Raw genomic sequence first — 13,354 nt, forward strand, 5'->3', positions numbered from 1 at the left:
AACTCTAAAGCATTATTTTAAAATGATTTAGCAAACCTCCTCTTATGTAGGATGCTAAATATTCTAAGGACTAAGTAAATATCTTTATGAAATTCAATTTGTGTTCTAAACTTTAGGATAAATGATAGCTAATTGAAATAACTCAACCCTATAAATCAAATTAACTTAAAATTTAAAACTTATTTTTGAAAATCTTACTATAAACAAAGGATAACCTCACATGCATAATGAGGTACAGGATTAAGACAGTCACTTAGTTAATTCAAGCTAAAAATCTCCTTTCCTATAACTTTAATGACTATTTCAGGCAGGAGTACTGAAGTCTAACTTTATCTGGAAAATTGCTTTGACTTTTAATGGAAAAGTTCGTGGAGTAAACACTAGCACTATTACTTTTCTAAAGAGTTATGATCTTCATTTTTGTATTTCTATCAGAATATTAGATTTATAGACTTCCATTCCCACCCTTCTCTGAATTAAGGCTGTTCAAGATAAAAGGATTAACAATCATTTTTAAAGTAAGGAAATGTCCCCTTTATACTTACTCATAGTTGTGACTCTTAACTACAGCAATGGCCAACCATTATCAGTTTAACTGATTTTTTTTTTTTTTGAGACAGTTTTACTATGTCCCAAGCTGGCCTTGAACTCCTTCTGCCTCAGCCCCTTCTCTGAATTAAGGCTGTTCAAGATAAAAGGATTAACAATCATTTTTAAAGTAAGGAAATGTCCCCTTTATACTTACTCATAGTTGTGACTCTTAACTACAGCAATGGCCAACCATTATCAGTTTAACTGATTTTTTTTTTTTTTGAGACAGTTTTACTATGTCCCAAGCTGGCCTTGAACTCCTTCTGCCTCAGCCTTCTGAGGGCTAGGATTGTAGGCACAGGCTACCATGCCTGGCTTTAGAAATGACATTTTTGGAAGAGGCTTTCCCTTATATAGTCCCTTTATTTAAACTATATTTCTACCAATTTTCCTTGAAAGCTAAGACTGATGATGAAGAGGGTCTAGATTAGGGCTGCCTGACTTTACATTTTTAAACCATTCTAAGACAGAAAAATTAGTCACTATGCACATTTGAGCTGATGGTGTTGCCTTTGTATAGGAATCATTGGCGATTGCTTTACAAAGGGTCCACTTCAGGTGTTCACCACAGCCCAGCGGAATTAGAAACCATAACTCCTGTCTCACGTTAGCTATGCATTTTATAATCTCCCCAGCTGGGCCTGATGGAAGAGAGAGCTGAGAACCACATGCATGAGACTAACTTAGAAAAAGGGAGGAATACTTGTCAGAATTTGAAAATACATTGATGTATTTATTTCAATGCAAATATTTAGATCAAAGTCAGCTTTTTGGGCAATCTTTGAGTGAGTAGTTCTTGTTTTTGTGCCAATTACAGTTTCTGTCTCTTCTGCACTTTCTCTCTATTCTGAGTTTAAACAAACTGTAATATCATGTTGGAAATGGCATTATTGCTGTGAAATACAAAATAGCAGAAGAGCTGTGAGTATAGATATTGTCTCTCATGTTACTAGAGACAAACTGTAATTTATAAGAAAATGCATAAGGAGATATTTAAAAATTTTTAAAGATTCTCAGAAATTTGCTTCTTATGAACAAACGCAAAAGGTAGTGGCACATCTAATCTAATCATAATATTATAAAAATTTGTGCGTCAAAATGAGAATAAAAGAAGAAATTTTGTCTGTTTAAAGACAGAGCATCAAATACCTAACAAAGAGGAAATAATCACAGAGGGAAAGGCATCAGGGGGCATATGAGTGATGTTCGGACAGATCTATGGTTCAGACAGAACTGAAGCTTTCTTGACTCCTGCTGTTGATTAGGAAGATGATGGCAGTTGACCCTCTGCAACCAGACAAGAAACACTACTGGTGTCCCATCCTGCTCTCCCCTCCCCACTCTCTTAGCCTCTCCCTCTCCTCTATGCTCTCTCTCTGCCCCCTCCCGCTCTCCCTCTCTCTCTCTTGTCTTATGAGTTCTGTCCCTGTTCTCCCTCTTCTCCTCTCCCTCTCTCTATCCTGTCTCCCTAGTTCATCTTCTCTTGTTTGTTCTCCCTTTCCCTTCCTCTCCCTCTCTTTCTCACTCCTCAGTTCCCCCCTCCCTGCCTCTCGTTTTCCCCCTCTGCTGCCCTCTCTTTCCCCCACCACTGCCTTCCTCTCCCCCCTTACTCCTCTCTCATCTCCCCCGCTCATCTGATGCTCTTCACTTGAAGCAGATTCTTTAACCTAAGCAGATTATTGTCGCTGCGTGAAGGACACAGTCAGGACACAGGCAGCTAGCTGAGCCTTCCAGGAAAGAGATTTGGCTCCAAATAGGACAGTAATCTCCTCAGCCTTCTGCTTACTTACCTTGTCAGCAGGATGCAGTGTCTCTGGGTGCTCCCTCGACTCCTAGGGAATCTGGGTAGAAACAAAAGCTGAAGTGTCAGACGTTGCAAATGTGGGAGTCTGTGCCATTAAAAGAGAGCAGTTGCTAATAAGGGCCCCTGAGACCTGGGTTTCCTTGGTTTCCATGACAGTTATTAGGTACCATAGAAATTGAATTGTCTCCCACAATGCTTCTAGGGGAGGGGGATGCTCCAGTGACAAAACAGAGCAGTTATGACTTGCAGTAACTCGTTCTTTTGAGAATGGAGTAGTCCCTGGGTTATCTCTTTGCATAATTTTTAAAATCTCCTTTCAGTGTGCTTGGCATTTTGGCCAGAAGACCCTGGCTTCGGCTGCACATTGTCTCAAACACTATCCCCCCTGCCCCCTTTGTATTTAGATCCGCATTTGGCAAACAAGGATATGAACAACTGTGCAGGTGGGCTGCTCAGGGTGAGTGAAGAGATAAGGCGTCCAATCAGGGTTTGGCCACCTGCAGCCCTGCCGATATGCCCCTCCACCAGATTTCTGTAATCCCAGCCCGGGAGACCGCCAGCAATGGAAGTTCAGTGGGCAGAAACAAAGAGAAGAACAAGGAAGTCGAGGTAAGAGGAGGTTTATTTGACAAAATAGGAAAACTCGGCCACCGCAGCCAGCGCGGCTCTCTCTGTGCAACAGGATGGAGCTCAGCTTGAAGGGCAGCTGGCTTCCAGCTCTCAGTGCTTACTAGCAGACTCCAGAGCGTCATTTTGTGTGACTAAGGAGCACATGAAACTCCTATTTTATGAATGAAGGGAGAAGCCAGATCTATAAGGATACTTGCTGTTCGATAGACTTAAAACTTGTCTCTGAACACGCTGTAGAGTACCTTTTGACTTGTGTGACTCATGGTGTCACCCGAAGCTCGTGGGGTGGTTGTAGGCGCTGCTGTTGACCATTTTTCAGACAAGGGAATTGATGATGTTAATTATGCTCACTGCCCAGCTACAGTGCTTGAAAATAACTTTCTTAACAAAGCACCAGTGGGGTTGCGGATGAGATGCTCTAACAAGGAAGGTCCACATGAATTAGTGCTTGAAGCGCCACTGTTTGTGCTCGGTGGATGGGACTTTTGCTTCATGTCTGTTCATTTGCATTTTATTCTTCATGGGGGGAAAAAGTTATTTGAAACTTAACATAGCCTATTCACTGTAATATGTTAGGCTTCGTTCTGGAGGGAAATTAGCAGCCATGTATAGAAGTTAAACTGCTTGAAAAAATCAGCTTCTGGGAACTTACTTAGAAGGATTTTAAGGAAGAGCTTGAACAGAGTCAGGATATTGTACTGTCATGGTCCCCTTAATGGGAGTTAAGAGAGAATGTCAAGTAGGCAAAATACACAACAATCATGTCATCACTTAGAAGACTAAGGGTGGAGGATCCTAAGTTCAAAGTCAACCTGGGATGTATAGGAAGACAATCTCTAAAACAGAAAAATAAAGGGATTGTTAAGATAAGTAATCCTTTGGACTCTTTTAAATACAACTTTGTCAGGATTGGAGAGATAGCTCAGTGGTTAAGAACACTGAATGTTCTTGCAGAAGACCCAGGTTCAAATCCCAGCACCCACATGGCAGCTAAAAACTGTCCGTAACTGCGGTCACAGAGGATCTGACAGCCTCTTCTGTCCTCCACCGGCATTGCACGACATGGGTGCACTTACCTACATGCAGGCAGTACCCACATACACATGAAAATAATAAATAAAATATTAAAAAGTAGAACTTCGTCTAATCTTTCAGATGTCATGAGCTTTTTCTATCTCTGTCTTCTCCTTCCTTTTTCTTCTTTCTTAATCCTCCTCCTCCTCGTTTCCTTTCTACTTCCTCTTCTTGTTAGGACAGGTTTTGAGTGCAGAGGAAGCAGCAAACGCATGTAAAGCAAAACATAAAAAAGTGGTGATGGGGTGTCAGAATAAGCTAAAGTACATCTTCAAATGGTATAGATATGTACAGTGTCTTTCCATTGTATCCTAACTGGTGTTAAATATGTCACTGAAGAGGAGTGAACTGTTGATGTGTCCAGAATTTGTAGAAAACTTCAAAAAAAGTTTTCTGAATTACTCTTTGCAGAAAATACTTTCATTTTGGCAGCTGTCCTGTCATACACACATCAGGTGTCCCCGAGAATAAAGTATCTTTGGGAAAGTAGTCTTTCAGCTTAGTATCAATTGGAACTATTTTCTGAACTATCTCTTAAGTTTGGAGAGATGAGGTAAAGGAAAGAGGGCACATCAATCAATTCTACAGTAGGTATAGAATGTCAAAAGCAAGATTCAGAAAAGTGGCATGCAGCTCAAAATTCAGATCTTTGGATATATTTTAGATTAACTGAAGGAACCTTTCTATAACGATATTGGCTGGCAATTTTGTTAGGAATCGGAAATGATCTGAAATGAAATTGCATAACTGAATGTGATGGTGTATACCTGTGACCGCAGCACTCAGGAGACTGAGACAGGATGATTGTCGGGAGGTTGAGGTAAGCCTAGGCTTGGTGAGTTCTAGGACAGCACAGGCTACAGAGTGAGACCTTATCTCCAAAAGGTGAAGCTTCATTTCTGTGTCTTCATCACAAACAGCTGCTGTTCATTTTTCCTTGGGTTGAATCAGAGAAACTGGGATGGTTTACATGACATTTGATTTATTTTTATTTTATGTGTATGACTTTTTCACACATGCATGTAAGTGCACCCACGCATGCAATGCTCATGGAAGCCAGAAGAGGGTGTTGGATCCCCTGGAACTGGTGTTACAGATGATTGTTACCCTTGTTACTGCCTTATGGGCCCTGGAACCAAACCCTTGTTCTCTCCAAGAGCAGCCAGTGCCTTTGACTGCTGAGCCATCTCTACACCCCCTGCTTACATAAATTTTGAAAAATAAAATGCTTTTCTTTTTTCATTAAAGAACTAATAATGCAGTTATTCTACCTCACATAAGTTATGCTCCATCTTGAGGTATTATACTGTCTATAATCCATATCTAAGATCCTAACATACCTTTTAAAGCATATATATATGAAAGGCTATTTCCAGAAAATATCATTTTAATATTGAGCTTTAATATAATGGTTTGCCTGAATACTGGCTCAAGATCAAGCTAATAAGCACAGCATAGTGAGGCCCCAAAGAGGTGTAGATTAATAATTTTCAGTCAGTAAGGGGAGCCTTATAGGAAATAATTTGTAAAGTCACATTCTCTTAAACAAGAAAACAAGAACTTTTACTGAAGAAATTATATGTCTTCATATAAGGAAGACTCATCAAATGTTGGGGCAGGCACAGTCTTGAGCATTATAGTTTGAGGTGATAATCACATGTTTAAAAAAATGGTGAAGACCAATGCCTCTGACCAGAGAATTTAATATAGTCAGCAAAGTTCAAACTAAATCACTAGTCAGCAAAGTTCAAACTAAATCACCTTAAAAGTTGTTCAAGTGAACGACTTCAGCTAGTCCATTCTAAGTTTATACAGGAGCTTGCTTTTGCCACTTTGAGTGCACATTAGCAGGCTTTGAAATGGGCACTCCCCACTGCAGAGAGTAAATGCATCTGTCCCTAATGTGCTAACAATATTTTACAATGGGAGTCAGTGGGAATTTTTAAGTAAAATGAGTTTAATTAGAAGAAAATGGAAACTTTTTTTTCATTTTTATTGAATTTTTGTGAATTTCATACAATATATTTTGATCAAAATACCCCCACCCAATTTCATTTACTGTGTTCATTATATATGCATATAATATATAATTAATGTGTGTGTGTGTGTGTGTGTGTGTGTTTACAAGGGCTGTGTCTCCAAATGCCCTTTGGTGTAAGTCCATCTGTTAAACCCTGTTTAACCTACCCAGCATCACACCAACCCTAGATAAGGAACTACTGGCAACTCATAGCTGCTGGGAGAAGGAGATTCTTTTATCTTTAAGGGAAAATGAAATTTTAAAGGGAAAAATATTTCTGAATGTCAGAGAAGAAGTACTTGAAAGGTTTCAAATTCTTCTTGGTTTTCTATAGAAAATCAATTTGAAGTTTCTATTTGAAAGCATGCTTAAGAAATTTAAAAAACTTACAGACCACGAGTTGCTTATTTTCATGAACTAAATAGTCTTAAATAGTCAAAAATACCATTATAGATGGATAATTAAATTGCCTACAACCTCCGCATTATAAAGGAAGAACATTTATTGCTACACAATGATTTCTGTGAGTTCAAGTGATGATTTCTCCTCAATGAGGTCTACGTCATCTGTGACATTTTCTGGTTGTTGACAATTCCTTTGAAGTTCACTGAATGCTTTCTGTTTGCTTTAAAGTTATTAAAGGAATCCATATACATGGACTAAACAAATGATATATCCATATTAAACAAATGATATATCATTTCAGAATTAGGGGTTTGCACATTTAAATATACGTCAATTTAATTTCTGTTCCACAAAATATTCAGAGATTTATGAATAAACTATTAATCTGACGTCAGGGTTTGTTGCTATTGTTTTGTTTTTCATCACATAAAGTAAAAAAGAATGCCGAAAAATGATTTATTAACTGTTAAAATCTAGAAGACTTAGGCTGCAAAAACTATTTAAAAGGTTATCATACTAAAATTCTAACTTCAGTTTCTATAATGAATAGAGATTTTGATCTATTTTGTGTAATATAAAGTTCTAATTGTTTACTTATTTAGCTAATAATCCTGGAAATACAAACACAAAATAAAATATGTACAGTTTGGGTCAAGTTCTGTCAAGAGTTAAAGGAAGGATGTGGTCATCTTCCATAGGGAGCAGCTAGAGGTTGCTGGGTATGTAAGAGTGTACCATAATTAGATTCAATAAATTATTTAAAAAGAAGAAAGGAAGACATCCAGTTGGAGGGAGGCATGGGAAGATCCGAGAAGGGTTGGAGAATGGAGTAAGGGATGGATATGTTAGTAATACATTGTTTCTATATATGAAACTCTCAACAAATAAAAAATATTATAAAGACCGTGCCTCACACTTGCATGACAGGCACCTGGTTTTCTTAGCACAACCAAGATTTTATTAGGACACTCAGAGTGATTATACCTAGTTCTTTATAGAGTAGATACTCATCAGTTATAAAATTATAGATTTAATATAATATAATTGGTAGAACTTACTACTCTATATCTCTAGATATAGAAAGATACCTAAAATGAGTGGCAATATGTACATGTGTATGCTCTGGAGAGTGCTAGAATGGAAGACAGTTATGTGGCTCCCATTAGTAACATATAATTGATGAGGGAAAGTAAATGGGTTGGTTTGAATGGTAATTCATTGATGGCTTGGGAAAAAGAAGACCTTGAGGAAGCAGGGGGGAAGATGCTCCTCTCAAGAGGTACAGAGTTCCAGATTCCCTTTCCACTGACTGACACTTTGATTTGCCTTTGCTTCCTTTGTTAGTAAAGTACTTTGGTTCTGTTAATCTATTATTTCCTTCTTATACAAATGCTACTTATTTTTGTTATTTTCTCTTTAGACTTTCACACATGAGTACAATACATTTTCCTCCTGTCTACCCCCTCCTTCCCCACTTCAACTCCTCCCATGTTCCCCCAATATCCCCTTCTCAAATTCATGACTTCTTCTTCCATAATTATCAGTTCTCTATATATGTATATACATAGACATGCATATGTATATACATGGATATATAACCTAATGAGTTCAGTTAGTACTGTCCACATGTACATGGGCATAGGACTGACCACTTGGGCATGGGCAACCTGTGAGAGTGCTTGACCTTGAGGAAAACTGGCTTGCTTTCCCCTCAGTAGTCAGTTGCCTGTAGCTCTTCAACTTGGGGTAGGGCTTTGGGATCCAATCCCCCATCCTTATTAGAATGTTGACTGGGGTGGTCTTGTGAAGGTCTTGCGTTATACTTTTGACTGTTCATGGCTGTATTATCCCTTCCACCTACAGAAGACAGTATTTCACCACAGTCATCCCATTCCCATAGTTCTTATATTTTTTTTTGCTCCTTCAGTTTTAAATTTTCACATTAAAAATCTTAGCTTATAATACACCTGTCTCTTACAAGGGTAGTGAATTTCATTAGTCTTCTTCAAAGCTCCTGAAATAGCCTTGATCTCTTCTTATGGATGACTTGTGTGAAGACTTTGTGAGCACATCAAGGGAAAGTCTTCCTGACAGTAAAGATGACCTGGAAATGAGAGGCAGGGGGAGACGGGGAATGGGGGGAGCACAGGGAAAGGAGAGAGAGGTGAGAAAGTTGTTCGATTTTTCCAAGTGACCTTGGTTAGACTAGTGAATCAATCCTTACTTGAAAGTAACATCCAAAATTACATCTTTCCATTGAAATAATATACTATATGTCCTTTATTATCATTTTTAAATTTGAGTGTTACTTGCTATCAGCACATAGGACTCTAAACTGACTTCTGAGTTTTGGCAATAAGTGATTGAATCTGAGTACAATCTTCACATTAATTCATGAATGGCCTGTGCAGATAACACTTTTAACCAGAGTCTGGAGGTTAGTGCTCTGTACTAACCAAATCAAATATATCTTTAGCAGGTATGAGTCTGAAACCCTAGGGAGAATGCCAGCCCAGCTGGTAGAAACAAATTCTCATTCCATTTCTCTAGTACTTTCCATCTACTATCCTGTGTCTAAATTGAGTATTAGAGTCCCGTGTGCTTAGAATGAATCCCTCTGTGTGTGCTAATAATGTGAAGACACTTTTTATATAATGAAAATCAGAAAATGTCCATATTATTATTTGCTTTCAGCTATGAAATTAACATAATTCACATTGATTTTTCTTGTTTAAAACAGATGCTGTGGGTAATTGCATTAATAAGACTGACTATACATTTTAGTGACTATCACATGAAAACAATTAGTAATTATTGTCATACTCCGGTCAGTAGTTGTTAAATTTTGGCCTCAACTGGCTTACAGGTTGTTAGAACTCCTTGATATAAATTCATATGAATCTTTAAAAAGTTTTATCATGAATTCACAGCTGATTTAATGAGATTCCATGTGGTAATTGTATGTGAGAGACCGTTGAACAAAGATCTTGATGTGAAAGAATCTTGAAGCGAGGGAAGATCAGGTGAGTTACTGCTACACAGGTTTTATTAATCAGGATTTTAAGACTTTGCTGATTAGCTAACATTTACCTCAATTCTTTGAAACACAAAGGGAGCACTGCTGACAAAAGAAATCTGGATTTAGAATCTTTCAATTTGAGGACCTCATGAAGGGGAAGGCTCACAGAAATATCACCCCGAACTGCTTCCCAGCCTTCATAACCTCCAGGCGAGGATGGGAAATGACATCTATTCCATCCCCATTCTCTTGCCTGTCTCTGCAATCCTGCTAAATAATTGAAAGAGGTGTGATGGGGGTTAGAACAGGTGATAAGACTTTACTCTTAAAGGAGTAAAAAGGGGACTAAAGAAAAGGACAGAGTGCTCATGGGGGCTGGAGGACAGCCTCTCATTTTTCACCTTGATTGTCCATTTACCAAATTCTGTAAATCTGTAGAAGAAAAGCGAGGGTGACAGCTGCAGTGGGTGTCTTCACCCCATCAGTATCCACGTGTGCACATTGTCTCCTACAATGCAATGTGTGGCATTCTTCAGGATTTGTACTTTTGATGTCAATGTGAATAAAATGAAGTTTGGGGTTTTCTTTCTTTCTTTCTCTCTTTCTTTCTTTCTTTCTTTCTTTCTTTCTTTCTTTCTTTCTTTCTTTCTTTCTTTCTTTCTTTCTTTTTTTTAAGGGGAAAATTGACACCAGGAAGCTATTGGGTAGTCAATGCTGCAGGACACAGAAAGTGAGGCTCATGTGAGGCACAGAAAACAAACATTTGCTAACGAGGCACCAGCTATGTGTTTTCACATGTGTCCAAATTTACTTTAGGTGGAAATTATTCTCACCTCTAAATCTATACAGATCTATGCCAAATTAAGCTCCTTCTGGTAATAAATGGATGAACGCTCAGGGATTGAAGGCTGTGCAGACTTAGATCTTTAATACAATTTTACATTCCAATTTTACTCAAAATTAATTATTGTAGACTTAGAAAGCATTTTACAATTTAAACTCCAGCAATAAGTTTTATTTTAATCTAAAACTGCTTTGCATATGACCATTAACTTTCATTCATATTTTGGAAGATACTGTCTCTGTCATAGTTAGTCACTCAGTTCAGGCCTTGCCTGTGACTGTCATGGTTACTGTCTGATTCAGGTATTCTGCCTGGATTCCAAAGGGAATTGAAGAGCAACATCATGCTGACTTGTTATGTGAAATATTATATACCACTTGTTATGTGTTGTCCTGAGAGACAACAGAATAAGGTGGTTCAAGGCATGTACCCAGAGAGAAACCGACTGAGTGCAAATGTTGGTGTTACCACTCCCTACCTGTGAGGCCTCAGCAAGAGGTTAACTAATACCAACCACTATGTGTCAGTTTTCTTAGATGTAAAACGGTGACATAAATGAGGACTACCCTATGAAATTATGAGAACTGGGCTGGCAAGATGACTGAGTGAAAGGTGATTGCTCTAAAAGCTTGATGATATGAGTTTGACCTCTGGACTCCATGGTGGAAGGAGAAACTAATCCTTAAAGTACTCCTCTGACCTCCACATGTGTACCATGACACGTGCACCTACGCACACACACACACACACACACGTGCACAATCACTGACATCATCATACTTATATGTCATACATATAAAATAATAAATGAATTTTAAAAATAAAATCAAATTATGAGAACTGAGTTTTTATTTCTAAAGTTCCAAGAAGATCATCTAGGAAAAATAATATTATTAGTGTCTAATAAATAAAAATGCAGTCAGTTCCCCAAATTCCTATCCTTCATTGACATAGCTTGTTATTATTAATAGATAGGACTCATTAATTAAATTTTGCATTGTTGTACAGAAATATTTGAGGTTGCATGGACTCACATTTTCTCACTTTTACAACAAGGATGACAAAAATAAATGATAATAAAAGACTACCTCATTACTGTTTGAAGTTTGCCAGCAGTGACCGCTACTTGAGCAGACTATGCATGTTTGCCTTAGATAAGGGAAATCTAGCTTTACTTTGCTGACCTGACTTCATTCTCATAGTTGCTGAACCAATAATTTTCTAGAATCTAGAACTTGCATAAAAATACATATTATTATTGACTTCAGTTGCATGCACATGTTACAAAGTGTTCTTTATTTATACCAATATTTTTCAAAATTTCATAAACTTTTAAATTTGAGTTTCCAATGTTTTGAAATTCTTTTTAATCATTTCACCTCTACTGTAGTAATGCTCTTAATTGCCTTCTATTTTTAACAATCTTGTTGGTTTTATAAAAATACCTCTTGTATGAAAATCTTAAAATAATGATACTGAGTAGAAAAGCTTGTAGAGACATTATGCATAAAATTATTTTTAAATATTTAAGAATTTTGGAAAATCATAAAATTTTTTTGTGTCTGATGGTCAGTTTGTCAACTTGCACAACCAAGAAACACCTGGGAACTGTCTAGATTAGGTTGGCAGGTAGGCATGTCTGTGGACAATTTTCTCGGTTGCGTCAATGTGGAAGACCCAGCCCAACACAGGTGGCACCATTCCCTGGGCTTGGGCTTAATCTGCATAGGAGTGGAGGTGAGCTGAGTGGTAGACATGCATTCATTTCCCTCTGCTTGTGGCTGTGAATGTGACTAGCAGCTTCATGTTCTTGCCTTGTATCCCCACAATGATGAATTAAAACCTGGAATTGTAAACTAAAAAAGCCCTTTCTCTCCTAAGTTGGTTTTTGTTAGGGTATTTTATCACAACAGAAATGAAATATGACAGTAACTTCTTAAAGTACAATAAAACTTTTCTTACCAAAATATAATACTGTGTTGAACAGTATTTAAAGTGATCTTCACCTACACAATGATGATACTGTGGGGCCTCTAACATTTCCGTGAGGTACTGGCCTCCTCAATGCTATAGCAATTATTCTACAAGAAGTTTTCCCTCTCTTTTTTCCTTTTTTCTATTAATTTTTTTCACCTTTTTGTATCTTTTGTGGATAGCAATTCTCAGGCTTTATAGGACTAGAGATTGTGTTTAGGGCCTCATGTATAGCAGACCAGTGCTCTGTCACTGAGTTGTAGCCTCAGCTCTCAGGTTAAAGGCTTTTCAAGGGGAGAACTATCTAAGAAAAAGGCACTGCGGTGACTATGAAAGAAACCCACAGAATACAATATAGTTGAGCTCATATTTTCAGGGACTGGTTTGCAACATAGATGATGATGTCAAAGGCACAGTCCTCCATATCATTTCTGTCAACAGGAAAGATGGATGTCTCCCCAAGCATCTCAAGTTCTAGAAAACTGGTCTTAACAGTCCTAAACATGGATGGATTTAGTGTTAGATACTAATCAGATTCTCTTCCTTACTGTAATTTTCATTTATACATTAATGTCAAGAAGCACTAAAGTTTAATCTCCATGGTTGATTTGCTAAATATATGTACTTCGAAAGTAATCACAGCTTTTCTGTAATCCTAATATTAATAATGGTGATTTTATTATATATTTCATTTTTATTATCTTTCCTCATTGCTATTTTAACTAGTAATTACTGAACATGTACTATATGCTTCTTTGGAACCCTTTTATGTGTTATTTTTTGTGATGACTCAGAACTGTTCTGTGACATGGTTTGTTCAGTGACATTATAATGATTTGCCTCAAGTTTAATAGGTTAAAACAACTACATTATAATGCCTATTAATTCTGTGGGTAGAAAATTCAAATAGGTAATGGTGGGTTACATAACTGTATAGTTTTTATGTCAAGCATATCAAGTTTGATACTCTGGAAGCTGAGCAAATGCCAGGCA

The 13,354-nt window shown here is 37.5% G+C and overlaps 1 protein-coding gene across 2 annotated transcripts in view; it reads left to right on the forward strand.

Moving 5' to 3' along the window:
• The window catches only part of March1 (membrane associated ring-CH-type finger 1), an 889,338-nt gene that overhangs the window by 396,331 nt on the left and 479,653 nt on the right, over positions 1–13,354 (forward strand). The window contains exon 3 of one of the 2 annotated variants that reach the window (XM_008847798.2): positions 2,800–3,004. In XM_008847798.2, coding sequence (XP_008846020.1) covers positions 2,909–3,004 — 96 coding nt within the window. In that variant the 5' untranslated portion in view covers positions 2,800–2,908. Of the gene's footprint in view, positions 1–2,799; positions 3,005–13,354 lie in introns of those variants that run through there. The other variant, XM_008847797.2, reaches the window with a different exon arrangement.

This window comes from Nannospalax galili, unplaced genomic scaffold, assembly GCF_000622305.1.
Source record: "Nannospalax galili isolate Female #2095 unplaced genomic scaffold, S.galili_v1.0 scaffold283, whole genome shotgun sequence".
NCBI lineage: Eukaryota > Metazoa > Chordata > Mammalia > Rodentia > Spalacidae > Nannospalax > Nannospalax galili.